Consider the following 22,487-nt stretch of genomic DNA (forward strand, 5'->3'; position numbering starts at 1 on the left):
CACTTATCATCAGGAAAATGCAAATCAAAACTACAATGAGATATTACTTCATACATGATGTCAGAATGGCTAAAATCAACAACACAAGAAACAACAGGTGTTGTCAAGGATGTGGAAGAAGTGGAACCCTCCTGCACTGTTGGTGGGAATGTAAACTGGTGCAGCCCATGTGGAAAACAGTGCGGAAGTTCCTTAAAAAGTTAAAAATAGAACTACTCTATGATCCAGCAATCGCACTACTGGGTATTTACCCAAAGAATACAAAAACACGAATTTGAAGGATACATGCATCCTTATGTTTATAGGAGCATTATTTACAATAACCAAATTATGGAAACAGCGCAAGTGTCCTCTGACTGACAAATGGATAAGGAAGTTGTGATATACACACACATACAAAATGGTATATTATCCATGTAAAATAATGAAACCTTGCCATTTGCAATGACATGGATGGAGCTAGAGAGTATAATGCTAAATGAAATAAACCAGTCAGAAAAAGGCAAAGACATTTTAGAAGTAGAGAGTGAAATAGAGGCTCTTTTCACATGAAAAGATTGTTTTTTTTCATAAAATCAGTAACAAAAAACAGATTTGGCTGCTCTGTTCAGTTTAAAATATTTTATCTGAAAGTTATTTATAGAAAACCAACACAATGCCAATATAGAGCACAGTGTAGATATACACAGAATGTAATATTATAGAAGGAAAATAAATTTAAAAATTAGATGATTTGAAAGGCTAGATACATTGTGCTTTCCTGGTTATTTTGAGGATTGGGCCACCAATAGAGAGAAGCTAAATAAAAAAGTGGCGTATAATTCTGGAAAGAACACAAGTGACAAATTTATCTCTGTTGCAGAAAATAGCATAATCTCTTTAATGATTATTTTAGAGGTCAACTGCTAGAAGTTTGCCAAAAATTGTTTTGCGTAGGTGTATCAGCAGTTGGTATTAGTTAAAAAAAAAAAAAAACAAACCAAAAATCTAAGGTTTAACAGTTAAGGAGTTATTCTAGATTATCTAAATCTCAAATTTCAAAGTGTAAATTATTCAATGTGTGGAATATCTGTTGCAAAATTTTAACATCTAGTTTATTTGCCCTGCCATACGATGTACTTCTGGGCCACAGTTTTCCACATGAGATGATGTAAACTAATTTTAATAACATATGAAGTAAAAATCATAAAGGTAACTCTACCATCAAAATAAAAACAAAACAAAACAGTCAGATAATGGATTATAAAACCAAATTAATGATTAACATATAAAATTCTTAAGAAAAAAACAATACTGAAGTCTGTGTTTTACCAAATAGTTATTATTTGCACAAGTCATTGAGCTACATTTCTGGGTATGTGAGGGGAATGTCATCACTCTAAGCCAGGGTCCAATTCAGTATTATTTATTGTGAGTCAACCAGATAATATGTCTTCTAATGAGAAGCAATGTGATGTTCAGAATATACCTATGAAGTATTCTAGCCAAAAATATTTAATTTGAATTCATTAAAATGTTATATATAATAGCCAAGTTACAGAAAACACAGGGGAGAGTGGAATAAACCAAATGATAACACAAGGAAGAAATTAGACAAACCAGAGAGTGTGATATTCTCCAGGGCAATTGTACCAGTTCCTTCAATAAGTCAAGGTCATAAAAAAAGGGACAGTACTAGGTAAATAGAGACTTGGCCATATTAACTGGATGCAAAAGACATTTTTGTTTCATTAAGGAATTTTTAAGACTGTATTCTATGTGTTATATAAAATAAACATTTACTAAAATAGTTGGACATCATTGGCTGATAAAAGCAGACTACAAAACAGCGTATATGGTCTGAGTTCATTAGTTTAAAAAAATATACAGAAAGAGAAAATTAGGAAGCACACATCACTGTTAAATGAAGTGGAAATGTAATGTTTTTACTTTGTCTATATTTTCTACAAAGCAACTTCATTAATAAAGGACTATTCACAAAAACAACAAAATATATGGCCCTCAAGGGAATGAGTTTCCCCATGGAAATACCAGGGTGTATATTGGGAAGGGAATATTACAAAAGCTAAGTTTTTCTGAGTCCTGATTTCACAAATGAATGTTGGACTTATAGTCTTCTACAAAACGTTTCTGTCCCACCCCATTCCTATCCCTCTTCTTCTACCAATTATTTCTGGGAGTCTTTCACAGTTTAAGAGTAAACTCTTCTTGTCTCCCAGAGACACACAGAAAAAAGGATTTAGGCTTCATTCTCCGTTCTAGGAAATGTTGGGTGGAACCTTTTCTCTGTTGGGCCCCTTTCTCACTAGCGCCCCAAGGACAGAGGTGTGGCAAACCAACCAGAAGGGCTAGAGCTTGATATTCACTAGAGCACAGTTCACTGGTGGGTAGGGCTGCTGGGTCTAAAGTGCAACTCCGCATTTTTAGTTTTTAATTAATTAATTAATTAATTAATTAAATATCAGATGGAGGAGATCATGTTTCTAGATCCAATATGTTATGTTAGCAGGACATCTGGGCAGAGCCTCCTTAGCACCACACACCATGAGTATGCGGCCCGTCAGCCTCTGTTCCACCTGTAGTTGCCTATCCACCATACTCTCTCTTTCTGTCCAGCTTATATGCAATGGGGCAAGTCAGCCAACTAGCCATCTTCCTTTCTGTGGAAAGAAACTTCAGCCCAATAATATAGCTAGTTCATCAATCTCTTCAGCACAGTATGGGACATATTTTTTGAGGCTATACTAAATGTACTTTGTTGACAGGAAAAAATCCCAGAAAAATGTAATTGGTTTCTGAAAGAAATATAAAAATGCTTCATAGAAATTCCATAGAAATTTTAGAGCACATGAGATATCCACTCCTCCCAACACTTTAGGAAAATTATGGTACTATGCATGCTCTCAGAATAACATGCCAAGTAGTAGAATTTTGATAAAATGTACCTGTCTTTCTACCTCTTTGTTTCTTTATACACTCCTACCTGTCTATGTTAATTAAAAAGCACATAATCAGAATAAAAACAAAAGTAAATCCAAAGGCTGCACATCTACATTTTTGGGAAATTTGGAAGTTCATGGAATTTTTTTTATCTGAAAATCATCCCTGTAGCAACTGACTATAACTTTATTAACAGATTCACATGTCAGTGTGAGGCCTGGATTGACGTCATGTAATCTCTCTATGATTTCTATCTCTGGCTCACACTTGCCACACAGAATTGCAGGTTGCCCTGAAAAATGAGAACAAGAAAAACAAAAAGGCATATCCTCCTCAATGTGGTTAGCATGAGAACACAGTGACATTTGGTATTTTTGGTAAAGTAGTTATATGGGTCAACCCATGTATTAGCATATAGTTTCTTCTATCCACCAAAAGAGTTGGTCAGGTGAAAATATTAACTTAATTGATTGGACAATTGCACATCCTGTACTATCAAAGGAAAGAAGGAAGGAAGAAAAAATTAAGGTAGGTGAGTAGGTTTGTTCTGGGGAACTGATTCGGATGTGCTATCAGAAAATAAGGCATTCTAGGGGCGCCTGGGTGGCTTAGTTGGTTGAGCGTCCGACTTCAGCTCAGGTCATGGTCTCACAGTCTGTGAGTTCAAGCCCTGCTTTGGGCTCTGGGCTGACAGCTTGGAGCCTGCTTCAGATTCTGTGTCTCCCTCTCTCTCTGCCCCTACCCTGCTCATGCTCCGTCTCTCTCTGTCTCAAAAATAAATAATAATAATAATAATAATAATAAAAAACAAGGCATTCTAGTTCATAACTAAGAAATTCATTGCAGGAAGAGAGCCAAAATAGACATAACTTCTTTTGACCATTTATTTGTCTTATTGTAATAACATAATTACAAGGCATAATAATATATAGCATTTTTTGTTATTTATTATGCCTCATAATAATTACACTTGGTATCTTAAAGGTGAAGATAAGTTGTTGATAACTTGAAGATAAGTTGTTTAGGGTATGTAATGTCTTGATTTTATTCCACCATTTTTGACAGATGAAGAAGCTGGGAAATGATAATCCTGACAAATTGCCAAAGGTAGCAAAGGTATTTAATGACAGAATTGGAAGTAAAGCACAGCATTCCTGCCTCCTAATTCAGTGCAAACAGATGTGTCTATTTCCACAAATTTTTTCAGGATATGGTTATTTGGAGATTTCTGGTGAAGAAACCTATTGAATTAAACACATACTTTAAGTATTTTCTACTTGTAATTATGTCTTTTAATTACATCAATGTGTTTTGCTTTTATGATTTTTTACTTCTGATAAAATCTTATGGAAGAAAGTACAGTAACTGCTCCTTGAAGGTATCTTTGAAAAAAATCATATTATGACTCAAAATAATATAACTCAGCACAAGCCTATATACTATATTAATTAATTTAGTCAAGAAACCTTGAATGTCTACTATTGTCAGGCCTAAGAGTTACAATTTCAGTTGTTTTCATGCCAACCTCGCAAGTACATATTATACTTGTATTTCAGATGAAGTTAAGCAATTTGTCTGGTATAGTGAGTGGCAGGGCCAGACTTTGTACCTTGCCTTGGCCCATATCTATCTTACTCCAAAAGCCATAGGATTTCTGTACCAAATTAATATGTCAGGGCCTTTCTCTCAAAGTGCTTTGGGTATTCAGATGGGGAGGAAGACATATCTGGTTTACATCGAGTAGAGCTTTACAAAGGAAGGAACATTGGAACTGGTGCTTGAAAGATACTCATGTTTTGATTGTGTAGAGATAAGACATTGAGAAGTGAAAGTCAAGAACAATGTCAAACAAAGGAACAGAGTGGGAGTCAGGGTATATGTAGGGAACAAGTTTGGATAGAATTTAGGGTAAGTGAAGGAAAAATGTGCTAAGTTTGAAAAGGTGTCTGAATCCAGGTTTTAAAGATCCTTGAACAAAAAGGTACTGCGGTGCCTTTACTAATTACCATTGACTTAGAAATATAGGTAGGAATACAAAACACACAGTCCTAAAATTTTAACGGTAACAGGGTTAGGAGTATCACCCTCTTCTTAAGGGAAGTTTTTTTTTTTTTTTAATAAAGCATAAGAGAATCTTTCTACTTGATAGAATTTACATAAGAGTATTCAGCATACTAAAAATAAACTCTACTGATCTTTTAGAGAGAGAAAGAAAGAAAGAGAGAGAGATTTTTGGTTTCAAAAAGCAGACCATGGAAGTTTTATTGAAAGTGTCTTGCTTTAATTTAGATAAACATAATCTTAAGTTTGCTTTGTTGGAGTTTAAACTTTTAGTTATGAAACTTAGTACAAAGCCTTAACGCTATTTCTTTGGACTCATCAACCATCCAATGTTGAAATGATGGATTGTATGTATGCGGCACCTATACTGAAGCTGCCCAGTGTTTGTATTTATGGTGGCAGTGTGTTTAACTGAAACACTCTTTGCCAGCTTCCCTTTCAACTAGTTGTGTCTTGTCATTAAGTGTGGGCCAATGAAATCTAAGGAAGTATTTTTAAAGTGGGTCTTCTAGGAAAGTGCTTAGAGATCACGGTAATTTTTGCCCTTCTAAGAAGATGGATGGAATAGCTGAAATCCCAATGACCATAATATCTTACATAACCTGCTTGGTACCTGTGAACAGAATAGAAACACCTGTCTTTGCAGATGAATTAGAAAAATTCCTCTTCTGGGCAACTGCATTCCCTTGCAGTATATAGATCCCACTCACTTCTTGGTTAGGTGCCTTTGCAGTGGCAAACTACACAACCATATGAAGTGGTCCTGACAGCTTTATTGATTGGACACTGAGGCAGGAAATGAAGCCATGTTTAAGGATAGCAGAGAGGAGACTGATCCCTGCTGACCATGGATGTGCCACATCAGCCCTGAATTGACTACTACTAGATTTATTTTATGTGACAAAAAAATAAAATTTAGTTTAAGTTATGGTTATTTCTGATTTCTTGTATAGCAGCTAATTGCTAGTAAATTCAGACCACATGGTATGTTTAAGTGCTACCAGTAATTAATTATAAAGATGTTCCTTGAGCATTATATATCATTCTTTGCTGTGCTAGAAACAAAAACGGCTTAAAATTGAAGATGTGAAGGACAGTTACCTACTTACATATATAATTACAGTATACCATGGTATGGGTGCTCGATTTGCATATTGCACATAATCTGGCCAACAAGTGAGTGTGGGCTGGACTTTGATAGACTGCATTCATACAGACAAGGAATCTTTTCTAGTTCATCTCCACAAATGAGATTCAACCTATAATAATGCCTTATTGTACTTTAGTCCAGTGATTTCCAAACTTATTTTGCAGCAGTTAGCCTTCTTTGAAAGAACCCATATGCAGAAACAATGTGTTAGTCTCGATGTTTTGGTTGTAGAGGTCTAGCTCAAATTAGTTTGGATGTAGAAGAGAATTTACTGGTTAATTAACCACATACATTGTAATAGAAGCGGGCCCAGTGTGCTAAGGAAACACACAGTAGGGCTTTTAGAAACGGCTTCACAAAGAAAGTGATGCTTGAGCTAAATCTTGAAGGCTGATTTCAAGAGGAGGACAAAATGGGAAAGAGCACACTATGCTGAGTAAGCAGGTTGTGTGAAGATATCTAAGAGAACATGTCCTGTTTTGGAAATAAGTGGTTCATTAGAAGTAGGGGTGAGAGAGAGAGGCTGATAGTTAAAGGCAGCATGTGGGGATGGTGGTAAGAGAGAGGTAGATCATAAAGGGATGTATATGCTTATGAAATTGGCTTTTAGTTTATAAATTCTGAGAAGTCACCGAAATATTTTAAAGAGCAGAGTATTATGAATAGAATATGTTTTAGAAGGATGTCGGGATGATACTTAGTAGGGAGGCATTAATAATCAAAATGCAAAAACTCAGGCAAGAGGAAAACAGGCTGACTTAAGACATTAGTTCACTAGGATGGAGGGAATAGATTAATGAAAATATTTAGTAGGTCAAAGTGATAGATTGTGGTGATGATGAGGGAGAAAAGTTAAAGATGATTCCTAGGATTCTGCATTGGGGAATAATTCACATGATTATATTAGCATGGTGGTACCATTTTTAATGAGAGAGGGTCACACAGATCAGAAATAGATTTTGGAGGAAAGACAATGAGCTCAGTTGTAGGCATACTGATTTTGAAATATGTACACACTGTCTGGGTGGAGATAACCAGAAGGAAATTGACAATGTAGGTCTGAATGTGTGGAGAGGACTCTGGATTGGAGATGTAGATTTGGAAATTATAAGTGTGGAGATGGTAGTTAAAACTTGTGGATCTGACCATCTTAGGTGCAGAGTTTGGGGTCCAATATGAACAACACATGAGAGGCTTAAAGAGGAAAAGGTGTCTGTTATGGCCTCCATGCAGCTGAGTATCTTCCCACTAAACAGTCAGTAAGTGAAATTGCTACTGTTGTGATTTATTCTTTAAGATTAAGGTTGTATCTCTAAATAATTGCCTTTTAAAAATACCATTGGGAGGAATTAAATAGGCGAGAGGATAGTGTAATGAAAAGAACAACTGAGCAAGGTAGAAATCAGTTTCTAATACTGACTTTGCCATTGACTGCCTGTATAATGTTTAGCAAGTCACTTTGCCTTCGGTTGTTCATGTGGAAAATGAGGAATTAGGACAAGGTGACCTTCAACATTTGGTAGACTGTGATTCAACCAATAATAGTGCCTTATTATAGTTCAGTTCAGTGACTTTCAAATTTATTTAGCAGCAGTTAGCCTTCTTTGAACGAACTTTCATTCAGAAACACAATGTATTAGGGTGTTTTGGTTGTAGAGGTCTAAGTCAAGTTAGTCTAGAAGTAGAAGAGAATTTACTAGTTAATTTAACTACACTATGTGAAAAGGCACAGCTGGACCTCATGGGTGACTGGAAACCCAGACTGGTGCACCACCAGGACTTGATCTCTTGAAATACTTTTAACTCTGTGTAATGGCTTCATGCTACAGAAAGCAGTATGTGGCCACTTGCCATTATCAAGACTTTCTTCTTTTCTCAGGCTATCACTATGGTGGAATAACCCTTCTTCCCTTAGCTCCACCTGAACACATCCTGGGGAAGAGCTCTGCTTCCTTTGGCCTGAGTCATATGCCTAACCTCTAGCCATGAAGTTGGGGACTTAGCTGGCAGCTGCCACTAGAGTCACCTGTTTATATAGTATAGGCAGGAACAGTTTCCCCAAAAGAAAGCAGCACTGTTTGTAGGAAAAGGAAACTTACCAGGGAGACGATCAGAAGGTCATTATGTAAAACAGTACAAGCTTTCCAGTTGAAGTCCCACCTATCTGGTTCCCTAGGTGGCTTCTGAAGTATACTTTTGAAGACCACATGAGGTTCCTTGGGATATAGCATTAAATAATTGATTTTATTAATTGCATGGCATGCCAGGTGCCTGTAAATCCTTGACAAACTGAAGCACTAGGTATTTATTGATAGTGGTAGTGCTAAACTAGAAAATTTCTGGAATAAGAGAAGTAGAAAGAGTGGTACTGATGTTGATGGGGTGGAGGTGGTGATTCTGAATATTCAGGGATCAAGGGACTTGAGATGGGAAGTATAGAAAGAGGAGGCAGGAGCACACCAAGATGAACTTTGCCTACTTTGCCATTTTATCTAGAGCTAACATACGATATGGCACACTGTTTAATGGTGAAAACTGTTCATCTTTGGCTAAGGTGGTGGGGTGGTCTTTGGTGTCATCCACGGTCATTTTAGAGAAAGGAAAGGAGAGGTTGATGGAAAGAGAGAGTTGATGGACCTGGAGAGGGGCAGAGGCAATGAGTAAAGCTACCTTTCTTGGATGAATATACCCATGGCAGATGGTACCTAAAAATATTAAAAGTAAAGTGATGAGGATAGAAGGAGACAAAAGAGGAATAAGGTGAGTAAGAGATAAGATGGAGAAGAGTGTTGTTCAGTAAAAGGTGTAATATGTCACTGGAATATAGTTTGGATGCCCTGTCAGGAGGTCTGGGAAGTAAAAATTCAAGATCATCTTGATTAATACTTGTTTAAAACTTGTACTAATGAGTATGAGGCAAATTATATTTAATTATTTTACTAATCATATCTTACTCAATAATTTAAATGTGATACTTTTCTTGAAAAATTATGTACTATTAATATAAAAGTGTGTACTGAAATTAGTAAAATCAAATTTAGTTGATTCTTTACCAAATAGTGATAATGTTCTTGAATAAAAAAATTCATTCTTTGCCTTTTGAGCAAGCCATTCAACAGAATTTCAAAAAACAGATAAAAGAATGTAGTTCTCAAGGATTTTATAGGTCCAGCTAGCTGTGCTACTGGCAGCAAAAAGAGAGATCAGATATACTGAGATCAAATATTAATTGCTAATTTGGAAAAGACACAGGTGGTCACTAGAACATTAAGTACCTTTTTTTTTTAATTTAATTTTAATTTTTTTTTTATTGAGAAGGAACGAACAGTTCTGTAACAATGCAAGTAAACTTAAGGTTTGTTTCAGAACAAATTGTACCTACGCAGTGCTGCTAGTACTAACTTGGTCAAAAGGCCTTACTTAAGCCAGAAGCTTTCAATTGGATAAATGACTTTTCTTTAAAAACTTTCTTACTGTGTTCTTATTTTTAATCTTAATAAAAAATTGTAAAAAATTGTAATATCTTACAAACATCAAAAGTTCCCATGAAATGAGACCTCAAAAACAGGTTACTATTCTGTTGCAAACTTTGATCTACTGTAAAGCTGCTTTTTAAAAATGGCTTAAGTGCTAATCTTTTGTTGTTGTTGGAATGTCTTTTGAATTGGAATCTTAGTTTTTTAGTATCAATGAAGATTTAATTTCTCAGCATCTATACAATGCCAACTATCTGAAAACGGTTTCTCTGATCTCAATCTCATAGCAAATGAGAAAAACAATCTTGTTTTTTGGATGATATGGTTATACTTATTAATATGTAAAAGTTTTGCTTTCCTTTTGTTTTCAGTGAGTCAATACATTTGCTATGGTATAAAGAGAACATTCCTGAGGGTAGAGATTATTTAAACTTAATCTGCATCCAATTGACTTTTAAATTAAAAAACCCAACAACCTATTATTCTTAATTCTGTATGTCACAATTATGATTATTCAGTGGATTGTGATCATTTACTATGTAAAAATTAGAGACCAACAGTGAATATCCCTCATATAAATCTGAGCTTCAGGACCAGCAAACCCTTGCACCATTTATTATTGCTTCCTTAATGTCCACAAAGGTTTTCCCGTCTTCAGTCATTACTGCTAATCAGCCTGAGAGTGACAGATATTATATGGCTCAATTAAAAATACCAGTGCCATCGGCCTTAGCCTCCTGGGTATCGTGACTATTTGTGTTACGTTTCATAATTTTATTTCTGGTTGTTCTGTGACAATTTCCTGTTTAGAGACAGTTTCCCTTACAACGATTGTGAGCTACTTAATAGGGCCTACATATGCATACCTTTGTGTTTCTAAGGCTAAATATATATATATATATATATGTATATATATATATATATATATATATACACACATATATATAATGTCTGGAACATAATACCCCTCCATAGATCTTTATTATATATAAATATCTAGAAATTTATATATCTATATGTATTTGAAGCATAAATCTTTGAGGATATGCCATCGTTACATTTTTATTTTTCAGGTGTTTACTTCCCTCTTTTCTTCAACAGTTGGTAGTATTTCTCCTTGGGGAAGAGTGTATGCCAAGGAGAAATGCTGTGGCAAAGTGCCATTCAGGCAGGTTTACTATTCTGGGCTCCTGAAGTGATTTGTTTCTTTGTCGGTTACAAAGTCAGAGATAACTATTCATATATATCAGCCTAGACTGAAGATGGTTGGCAATGAGTGAGGTTTCTTCCAGGATTAAGGCCATTTTGACATCTATCAAGAAGATGGAATGGGAGTGCTAGAGGGAAATAGAAACTTAACACAGGTGGAAAACAAGAGTAGCCCACAGTCTTCTGTCTTAAGGGGCTTCTTCAATCACTTTCTGGTGACAAAAATGAAAGTGATGCAATTGTTCTTTTGCAAAGGTGGACTCTTTTGATGTCTGATCACTTCTGGCTAAATGATTATTTGTATTTACCACATCTTTCCCCCAGGAGATGGAGGCCTTTGGCATTCAATAATAAGGCCTAATTAATTGCAATCAATACAACATGCTTAGTATGCTAAACAACACATATTTTTCTCTTTTATTTTTCTGGAAATAACACACATTTATTGGGAAAAATATACTCTACACAGCTAATATACCCTTATGCTGCTTAAGTACACAAGTCTGGAGCCTGCATTGAAAGATCGTGCAAAACTGCAATAGCACTGTTCTGCCTCTAGAGTTGGTATAATTTTTGGACTACCGGTGGTAAAAGCAGAAGCTGACCCACAAAAACATAATTAAACCCCAGAAATTTAAAATGTCAAGGCCACATTCACCAAGTAAACATTCATCTTTCTAGTTTACATTTGATGTTTTCATACCGTAGGGGGCACTGCCAAACAAACGTAATTCTATCGCGAGAAGGGAGAATTAGAAAGTAAATACAACGGGGGTTATCGCAGAGCGTCACACGTTCTTTTATTTACTTTTCGCGACACAACTGAACAGATGTTTTACTTTAAAAAAAAAAAAACAAACAAACATCGAAGAGGTCAGGAGCCCTTTCCTTCCGTCACTTCATCTCACCTGGAGTCTCATTAGCTCCCCAGACCAGCGCTCGGCCCCGCGGTCAGGCAGCACCTGGAGAGCATTCAGTAAACGGCGCGGAGTCCAGGCACGAACACAGGGTGAGGAGGGTTCGCCAGTCTCTTCCCCACCATGGTTTGTGGACGTGGATTTTTGATACCTTACCAGTCTTCCCAGCTCGTCACTCAAGCCAAGAAAAGAGAGTAAAAAAGCAATAAGGGTAAAGAAGAAAACGGGTAAGACTCCTGGCAGCCGCGCGCGCACGCGCGCCAGGACGAAACGCGGAGACCAGGAGGCGGGGCCGAGGCGCCGGGCTGGAGCTCCGCCTCCTTCCCCCTCACCCCAGCCCCCCCGCGCAGGGGAGTGACTGACTCTCGCCAGCCCCTCCACGTCAATCAACCCTCCTCCTTCTCGCACTCTCTGCACCTTGTTATTAATCTCAATACCGATATCGCGCGGACGCCTCTCCCCCGGCCCTCGGGGGTGTGAACGTGTGTGAGCGAGAGCGAAGGCACCGAAAGCTAGCGTCTCTGTGCAGCAGCCTCGGGCCCGGCAGCAGCAGGCGCAGCAGCAACCCCCGCAGCGGCGACAGCCCCAGCGCCAGGAGGCCAAGGCCAAGGCCAGGCTCTGCGCCGCTCTCGGAGTAATTGCCGCGGCTTCAGAGGCTGCGGGGGCTCAGCTTCCTCCGGCGGGGGGCCTTCGCGTCGGCGGCCGCGGCCGCGGGGCCTCTCCTGAGTGCCCAGGGTCACCGTCCCCGAAACCCGGCGGCGCGGCCCTTCGCCCCCCTCCCCGCCCCCAGTCCGTCTCCTCGCTCCGGTCAGCAGTCTTCTTCGCCGCCGCCTCTGCTGTTCCTCCGGCGGCCCGGCCCGGCCCGCCCGCCCCGCGTCCCCTCCGGCCGGTGCCTCTCCCCCCGGCGGGCTGCCTGCATGTCTTTGCTGCCCTCAGCCCCGCCGCCACCGCCGCCGCCGCCTCCCCCGCCGCCGCAGCACCAGCACCAGCAGCAGCCGCCCCGCCGCCGCCGCCGCCGTCGCCGCCCGGACCCCGGCGCGCTGAATGCAGGTGAGGAGGGGGCAAAGGCCCTCCGCGACCCCAGGCCCCCGCGCCTTTGCTTGCCCACCCGCCCGCGAGCCAGGTCCGGGCCCTGCCTGTCGCGGCCGCTTCCCTTCGGGGCGGGCGGGAGTGAGGCCCGCCCGTGGGTGTTTGTGTTTGCGTCTGCGGCCGCGGCTTCGGAGGGGAAGCATCTGTGGGGGCCTGGTGCGCGCGCGCGCGTGTTTGTGTGTGTGTCTGTTTCCCCTGCCGCGGGGAAATGGCTGCTGTTGCTCCTTCTGGGCCAGAGGAAGAGAATGAGGTAGAGTGTTTTTGTGCCTCCGAGTAGAATCGAGAGTGTTGGGAAGAGGAGCGCGTCCCCGGGGAAATGAGGTGGGAGAGGGACAAATGTGCGTGTGGGTGTGCGAGTTGGGACCCTGGCCGGCGGGGAGGCTGCCTGAGGACCCAGAGCGAGTGGGTGTGTGTCGGGTGTGGGGCTGACCCGTATCGCTGTCGGAGGCGGCGAAGGTTCCGGGGTGTGTGTTGGGGGTGGGGGGCGGGGGTCAGCGCCCAGGGCCCTGGACTCTGGGGGTGGATTTCGTGTGTCTGGGACCCTCGAGTGGCGTGCCTCCCCCTACCCCCATTTTGTGGCTGAGGCTCCGGTGCCTCGCAGGTGAGCGCTGCTCGGGCTTCGACCCGGCCGGGGAGGGTGAGTGTGTGTGCGGCACACGCACGGCAGCCAGGCCGGGAAAGCTGCGGGTCGGGGCCGCGCCGCTGTTCCCGGGCCCAGCAGGAAGCGCGCCGGCCTGCAGCGCGGCCTAACCGCCTCGGCGCCCGCCCGCCAGCGCGCCAGCCTCCCGCCAGCCTTCTCGGACGCCTCCCGGGACGCCGGGCCCGCGGGGGCCCAGGGCGCTGCCTCGGGCCTGGGCAGGTGAGGGTCGGAGGCGGGACGCGCGGATTACCGTCGCCTCGGCCGCCTCCGCGTCTGCTGAGGGGAGGCGAAGGCATATTTTGGCGTTCGAACTGCAAGCTCTTCCCCTAGCCGACGGTGGGACCCGAGGGAAAGTGAATCAAAGCAGTAAATCTGGTGAATACGCGGTGTCCAGATCCCTTCTCTTCATCTTTCCCTGAAGGCTGGGTGGAGGGACTAAGTGCACATTTTCAGTCTTCGTTGCCTGTTTTTTCGTGGATAAGATATATGCATCTTTTTAAGATAAGAATTTTCTTGAGAGGCGGGGGCAGAAATGGAAGCTGGCTTCCCTGTTCTGTGGTGTTGGTGAGATTGGATCGATTTTGTACGTTTGAAATTGTTTTATCCTGCCTCCTAGGGGGAAAGGCGTGTACACGCCGAGCCGAGGAGGTCGGTGAGGAAGAGGAAGTTACTGTAGCTGTCATCGTCCTATTTAGCTTATAGGCTGTTTAGGTGGGTTGTTTTCAGGGAGTTTAGCCAAGCAGTTTGCACACGTTGGAAGCACAGTACTACATTTTAGGAGATACTACTTTATTGTCTCTACTTATCTTAATTGCCAATCAAGATAGTCGCTTACAAACAAGTTTTCACTCAGTCTTCCAAACCTAGATCAAACAGCCTTTATTTGCTTACCCAGTGGGTGTTTCTGGAAGGCTGTTTTGCAGAATGGAACTATAAAGCTCAACCTGCAAAGAGGTACACAGTGCAAATTAGACCCAAATATAAATTCGTATTTGGATAATTACTTGCTGATTTATTTTACTGCACCCTCTTTTCGTTTGCAGTTAGTTAGCTCATCTAGTTAAAGCCCTATAGATAAAGTCATGATACAGATTTGATCCTCGCAGACCATGCTGTATATAATGGCCAGATAGCTCCATTTCTAAACCTGGTTTCACAAAGAAATGTTCCAGGCTGTTCACTGGGAGGGAAGAAAAGGAGTGAAGGAGAGCTGTTTTCTAAGACCATTGCAGGAAAAACAACACTTGTAGTTAAGTGGAAAAAAGGACTTGTTTTACAGACCTCAGAACTCTGGCTGTGCCCTATTTCTTAGCAGTTTGACCTTAGCAAGTTACCTAATGTGTGTCAGCCTCTGTTTTCTCATTTGTAACAAGGAGATAATACATTTATAGTAAGGTTGTCCTGGGGGTAGGATGAGAAAACTTGTTTGGCACATAGTAGATGCTTAGTTAAATATTCTTCTTCCTGCAGCCCTGATTGTGGGCATTGAAACACATGTTTAAGTACAAATACCCGTTTGGTAACTGAGAACAATATTATGTAACTGTAAGTTAAAAAATCACAATAGAACATTTCGGAGTCCTTCGATATACATAAGGTATATATAAACAACTCTTGAAGTTGTATTTTGTCTTTTTCCTAGAAATAAGGCTATCATTAAAGTAGCCTACTACATTAGTTTATAGAGGCTATCTAGTCATACTTTTTTTCCCTAGTATTTTTGAATAGGCCATCGCAGTTTCTTTACTTTTTATGAATTCTTACTATGTAGCCCTGGAAATAGTGCCTTAAGCTGTATACAGCACATACATGCTCCCATACAGTCAAGCATTAAAATGGATCAAGGAATCAGAGTTTACCTTTATACAAAAGTGTAAGTGCCAAAAAAATTGCTGTGTAATTCTTTTAGTTCATGTTGACTGATTTGGTAAACAAAACCCTCTTGGAATATTTTCTTGAATAGCTTAAGGAAAAATCCTCAATCAACTTTCAATAGTTTTCCATTTTTATTATTTTGTTTGGAGTCGTAAATGTGTTTTTCATTTCATTTTAATTGTATTTTGGTGGGCAAAAATGATTTGCAATTTAAGGTAAAGGCAATGGAGAAGTTGAAAGGATTTTTTTTTCTTTTTTTCTTTTTTTTTTCTGGTGAGGGCAGGGTGAAGAGGATGTTGAGAGAAGTTTCATTGGTTTAAGTTTGTAATATCTATTTACTAATGTAGGGCTCCCAGTTAGGCCTTATTTATATTTATATCAGCAATGCTAACGTTAAAAAAAAAAAAAAAACAAACAAACTAGTATAGTTCCAAAATTTCGACACTTTTGTGAAGGAGAGTAGAATGCAAAATATCATGGTTTTGTTAAAGTGTGTCTTATGGTTGTGTGTGCATTTACAATGAACAGAATTAATCTGCCATATGGTTATATTTAAAGGAAGAATTAGGGGCGCCTGGGTGGCTCGGTAGGTTAAGTGTCCGACTTCGGCTCAGGTCATGATCTCACGGTCCGTGAGTTCGAGCCCCGCATCGGGCTCTGTGCTGACCGCTCAGAGCCTGGAGCCTGTTTCAGATTCTGTGTCTCCCTCTCTCTCTGCTCCTCCCCTGTTCATGCTCTGTCTCTCTCTGTCTCAAAAATAAATAAATGTTAAAAAAAAAATTAAAAATAAATAAAGGAAGAATTAATTCTTCCTTAAGGATTATGAATGATAATAAAATGAGTAAATATACTAAAACTATAATTTTTAATACTTTAAAAACAATGAAATAGAAATTAATTTTGTCCTTAACTAGGGCAGACATTTGATATTACAAATTAAACATTATGAATTACAGTGTTTTTAAACACTTCATAATTTTTTTATTTGTGAAAATTGAGGAAAACCTTTTTTGTTTTGGCTTTTATATTTTTAACGTTTTAAAATTTATCTATTAGATTTGAATCAGTTAACATACAGTATAGTATTGGTTTCAGGAGTAGAATTTAGTGATTCATCACTTACATATAACACCCAGTGCTCATCCTGACCAGTGCCCTCTTTAATGCCCATCACCCATTTAGCCCATTCCCCCAGCAACCTCCCCTCAAGCAACCCTCAGTTTCTTCTCGTTATTTTAGAGTCTCTTATCGTTTGTCTCCCTCTCTGTTTTTATCTTATTTTTTCTTCCCTTCTCCTATGTTCATTTGTTGTGAGGAAAACATTTCTTGGTAATCATGAAAGTACTGAATATTAAGACATGTGGACAGTAAAATTTATTAACAGTGGAACTGCTCATTCTATCGTTGTTTAAAGTAATTATGTTACAACAAAACCAAGGTGGAAAATTGTTTTAAAATTTAATGTTACTTAAATGGGCTTTTAAACAGTCTTTCCAAAACATCCCTTATAAATGTCTTTAATTAGGGGGAATTGAAATACTTAAACTTGTGCACATATTACTTTGGATAATAAGTAGAGTAATAAATACACCAGAATTTCAGTGGCTTCACACATGTAAGTTTGTATTTTGCTCACGTGTAACAGTTCTGTGCAGGTGCTCCTGGTTAGCAGACTTGTTGCTTTCCTCTGTGTGGTATTTGAGGGACCCTGACTCCTTATATCTATGTATGGTTCCACCATTCTTTAGGGCCTTGGAGCCCTGCATGTTGCTTACTGGCCTTTTAAGAACTCCCAGACTTAAAGTGACCAACATCTGCCCACATTTGATTGGTGAGAAGTTGTCACAGAGCCTTATTGGAATGCAAGGGAGATGGGAATGTAGTCCCCAGATGGTGGACAGCTTGGGGCATTTCATGATGTTGTTTTAGATGGTAGCATATATTTATGAAATTCTGTCAAAAAGGTGAGTTATAATACTTAAAAATTGCTTTCCATCTTCAAAGAGTAAAATTGGGCCCGGTGGGGTGAGAAGGAAGGAGTTAAAGCCACAAGAGGAGGAAGAGCTCTTTTCTGTGAGGACTTTGAATGACAAGCGAAATCATGCTATTTAAAGAGAGAAATTTCACAGAGAACATAACAATTGGATTTTATAACCTTTAGTAGGTCTCTCCTTTACTGTCTAGTTATCTACTCTCATTGTGGTCTACTGGGTTCTGGCTGTTGGAGCTTTTTTCTCTTTGTACTTTGAAATCCATTGAATTTCAGTTTCTGGGTTATGGTTTCTTGGCAAACAGTTTTGAATTTTTACTTTCTATTAGGATAAAATATTATTATTAACTTTAAGGAAATTTTGTGGACCTTACTATGTTTTACTGTTTGCTGTTGCAGTTTTTGTAATTCTAAAGTCATCTTAATATATGTGAGACTTCACCCTGAAAGAACAATAAAATCATCAAATAAACAACAAAGGTTTAATTATTAACTTTGTGCTCATGTTTCATGATGAAGATATTACAATTTTCTTTGATTAACTGCACTAACACTGAGCCTGTTAAGGGAATTTTATCTCTGGACAACTTTAATTTTAATTGAATTACAAGTTACTCTTTCATTACTTAGGATTATTGTAATGTGAAAGCTTAGTGCTGTGTTCTCCTTCACTTATTTTTATTTTGAACAGTTTGGTTAGGGATCTATAGGAGTTTTATATATCTATCTATCTATCTATATCTATATTCCCCAAAAGGAAGACTTTTGAGTAGTCTTGTTAACTTCTCCCTGGTACATATTTTTAACATTTTGCATTTTGAAAATTTAAGCCCTTATTTGAGGGCCCATTCTGTATCCATTATTATACTTGATTCTAAAGAGAAGTATGAAAGAACTAGAAGAAACCCTTGCAAAACTTGTAGGTTATGAGTAAAGGAGATAAAACATATGATTTAGTTATTTCAAAACATTTAATGAACAAGCCCAAGTCACTACAGTATAAACTGTTGCAGACATTCTGTGAAGGAGTAACATGAAATGGAATGGTGGGTGGGTCAGGGACTACTTAAATTGAGAGAATTTTTTTGGTAACAGCTTTTTTGAAATAGAATTCATTTACCATAGAAATAGCCCATTTAAATAACTAGTAGTGTATAGTATATTCACAGTAGTGCAGCCATCACCACAGTTTTAGAACATTTTAATCACCTGAAATACAAATCCTGTATCCTTTACCCCCCCCCCCCCCCCCCCCCCCCGCCATTCTCCCATATGCTTACTTCTAGGCAATCACTGATCTGCTTTCTGACTATATTCGCCTATTCTGAACATTTCATACAAATGTAACTGTAGTGTAATATGTGGTCTTTTATTTATTTTTTTAACGTTTATTTATTTTTGAGACAGAGAGAGACAGAGCATGAACGGGGGAGGGGCAGAGAGAGAGGGAGACACAGAATCGGAGGCAGGCTCCAGGCTCTGAGCCATCAGCCCAGAGCCCGATGCGGGGCTCGAACTCACGGACCGCGAGATCGTGACCTGAGCTGAAGTCGGAGGCTTAACCGACTGAGCCACCCAGATGCCCCAGTATGTGGTCTTTTATTACAGGCTTGTTTCACTTTGTTTTCAAGGTTTCATTCATGTTATAGTACTCATTCTTTTTATGGTTGCATAATATACCTTCATATGGATAAATACTACATTTTGTTTATCAGCTAATGGACATTTGGTTTGTTTTTACTTTTTGGCTATTATATAAGTAATTCAGGTATGAACTTCATATACAAGTTTTTGTGTACATAGTTTTTAGCCCTCTTGAATATATGCCAAGGAGTGGAATTGCTGGATCATATTGTACTTCTGTGTTTGCTTGTTTTTAATTTTTTTTAAAATGTTTATTTTGATAAAGAGCACAACAAGCAGGGGAGGAGCAGAGAGAGAGAATCCCAGCAGGAACCGTGTTGTCAGCACAGAGCCTGATGCCAGGCTGGAATTCACAAACTATGAGATCATGACCTGAGCCAAAATTAAGAGTCGGATGCTTAACCAACTGAGCCAATCAGGCACCCCTTGTTTTTTTTTTTTAAATTTTACTTTTTAAGTAATCTTTACACTCAGTGTGGGGCTCGAACTCACAACCCCGAAATAAAAAGTTGCATGCTCCACTAACCAAGCCAGCCAGGCACCCCATGGTGCCTTTATGTTTAAACTTTTGAGGAACTTCTGTTTTCCAAAGCACCCTTAATGTTTCACATCCCTACCAGCAGTGTAGGAGGGCTCCAGTTTCTCCACATTCTTGCCAACGTTTGTTATATCTGTCTTTTTGATCATAGCTTTCCTAGTGGGTGTTAAGTAGTATTTCGTTGTGGTTTTGATTTGCATTTCCCTAAGGATGCTGTGTCTTTTCATTTGCTTATTGGCCATTTGTATAGCTCTACCTATCATCTATCATTTATCTATGTACTTATATTTGAGAGATGTGTATTCAAATCCTTTGCACATTTTTAAATTGTTATTTATCTTTTGATCACTGAGTTGTAAGAGTCCTTTGTATGTGTAGAAAGCAGTCCTTTATCACATACATGATTTGCAAAAATTTCCCCCATTCAGTGAGTTGTCTTTTCAGTTTCCTGATGATGTCTTTTGAAGAAAAAAATTTTTAAGTTTTGATGAAGTCTAATCTAAGTTTTTGTTGCTTGTGTTTTTGGTGTCCTATCTAAGAAACCATTTACTAATCTGAGGTCATGGAGGTTTATCCTTCTGTTTTGTCCTAGGAGTTTTTTTTAGTTTCGGCACTTACATTTGATTTTTGATCCATTTTGAGTTGATTTCTGCATATGACCTGATGTAGGGAGTCTAACGTGGATATCCAGTTGTCCCGGTACCATTTTTTTGCCCATTTAATTGTCTTGTTATTCCTCTCAGATCAGTTAACTATAAACATGAGGGTTTATTTCTGGACTTAAAATTTTATTCCGTTGATCTGTTTGATTTTCCTTATACCAAAGTACTGTCTTGACTGCTATATCTTTGTTATTGGAAAGTGTGAGTCCTCCAACTTTGTTCTTTTTCAAGTTTGTTTTGGCTATTTGGGGTGTCCTTTATTTCCATATGAATTTCAGAATCTCCTTGTCAATTTCTATAAAGAAGTCAGCTGGAATTTTGACGGAATTTTGTCAAATCTGTAGATCGATTTGGGGAGCATTGCCTTAACAGTACTGTCTTCCTGTTCACAAACATGACATCTTTCCATTTATTTAGATCTACTTTGATTTCTTTCAATAATATTTTGCAGTTTTTAGAGTCTAGGTTTTATACTTATTTTGCTGCCTTTATTCCTGAATATTTTGTTCTTTTAGATGCTGTTGTAAATGTAAATGTTTTATCTTTGGGTTCATTGCAAGTATATAAAAATACAATTGATTTTTGTCTATTGATCTTGTATCTTGTAACCTTGCTGAACTTAATAGGTCTAATACTGTTTTAGTTCATTACATAGGATTTTCTGTATAACAAAGGTCATATCACCTGTAGAGATAGTTTTTACTTCTTTTTTAATCTGGATGTGTTTTGTTTCATTTTCTTGTCTAATTATCTCGGCTGAAACCTCCAGGACCTTGTTGAAAAGAAGTGTCAAGAACAGATACCTTGTCTTGTTCCTGATCTTGGGGGAGAGCATTCAGTCTTCCACTATTAAGTATGGTGTTAGCTGTGAGGTTTTAATAGATGCTCTTTGCTAGGTTGAGGAAGTTCTGTAACTAGTTTGTTGAATGTTTTTCTCATGAAGGGATCTTGGGGCATTAGGGTTGTTTTCGAGGGAAATACGGAATATGAATTACAAAAGTGAAGATACTGTGTCCAGTAATGAGGGCCTAGCTTTCCCTACCCTCTTTTTCCTTCTTCCTTATTTCCTCCCCTCCCTACTCCTTTATGTTCTCTAATGTTTTCCCATTGACCCATTTGCACACTTGGAGGGTTCTTAATCCTTTTCTGAAGATTTTCTGAATAACTTACATCCTTGAGGAGCAGTGGAGAATATTGTTTCTTTTGAAAAACATTCAGTAAAAATGGGATGTTTTCCCGTGATTACATTAATAGCTAGTTTGGTGGGGGATACAAGAAGCAGAGAGAATACTGAATCATAAATGAAGAACTAATCATAGAATTAAAAAGATGGGAATAAACTTTTGTGATATCAAGGGTATGGTGTTTTTTGTTTTTAAGTTTAAGAGAGAGCGAGCATCCCAAGCAGGCTCTATTTTGTCAGCACAGAGCCTGACATGGGGCTTGAACTCACGAACTGCCAGATCACGACCTGAGTCGAAATCGAGAGTTGGATGCTTAACCGACTGAGGCACTCCAGCATCCCAAGGGTATGGTTAATGAAGAATTCCATGTTTACTTTGAACCTGGTTGTTACCAGACTTTTCCCCCAAATATTTCAGCATGAATATTTTTGTTTTTGTAAGTTTTCTAAAAAACTTGATAGCTTTCTTAGGAAATTTTACTCTGCAAAGTAAGGTTATGTTTCAGTTGATGTGATTACCCTTTCATTTTTGGAACTTTAATTGTATTTATATGCAGTTAAATTCTGATTCGGTAAACACTTTTTATTTTATCTATTTAGTTTAAAATTTTAATGTTTATTTATTTTTGAGAGAGAGAGAGCGCAAGCTAGCAGGGGAGGGACAGAGAGAGAGACAGAGACAGACAGAATCTGAAGCAGGCTCCAGGCTCTGAGCTGTCAGCACAGAGCCCAACATGGAGCTCGAACTCACAAGCCATGAGATCATGGCCTGAGCTGAAGTTGGCCGCTTAAGCACCTGAGCCACCCAGGTGCCCCTCAATAAGTATTTTTTAAAAATGTTATTTCTTTGCATGTTATAAGTCTCAGAAGTTAAGTAACTTTGGGTTTAGCCAAGAATCTTCCTGTTTACAAGTCAGAATTGCAAAGTGGTGATAGATTTTTTGTTTTGTATTCTCTTTTGTAGTAGGATACATTTCATTTTTTTAGATCATGTTAAAATCTCATTGTAGATAAAAATTTATTTTTAAGTTTTTTGAAGAAATAAGTGGTTTACTTTGTTGTGAGAGACTCATCATTCATACTGAATAGATACCAGGTGATTTGAGGCTGTTA

General features: G+C 39.1%; 1 protein-coding gene across 4 annotated transcripts in view; it reads left to right on the forward strand.

The window, feature by feature from the left end:
• The first annotated feature begins 12,245 nt into the window (after nucleotides 1-12,245).
• Nucleotides 12,246-22,487, forward strand: part of CNOT6L (CCR4-NOT transcription complex subunit 6 like) — a 124,541-nt gene continuing 114,299 nt past the window's right edge. The window contains exon 1 of one of the 4 annotated variants that reach the window (XM_042984327.1): nucleotides 12,246-12,803. Coding sequence is in view for 3 of the 4 variants with exons in the window: in XM_042984328.1 (XP_042840262.1) it covers nucleotides 13,159-13,163 (5 nt within the window). In the remaining variant the exon portion in view is untranslated. Of the gene's footprint in view, nucleotides 12,804-12,825; nucleotides 13,164-22,487 lie in introns of those variants that run through there. The other 3 variants (XM_042984328.1, XM_042984326.1, XM_007074791.3) reach the window with 3 other exon arrangements.

Source organism: Panthera tigris, chromosome B1 (genome assembly GCF_018350195.1).
Source record: "Panthera tigris isolate Pti1 chromosome B1, P.tigris_Pti1_mat1.1, whole genome shotgun sequence".
Taxonomy (NCBI): domain Eukaryota; kingdom Metazoa; phylum Chordata; class Mammalia; order Carnivora; family Felidae; genus Panthera; species Panthera tigris.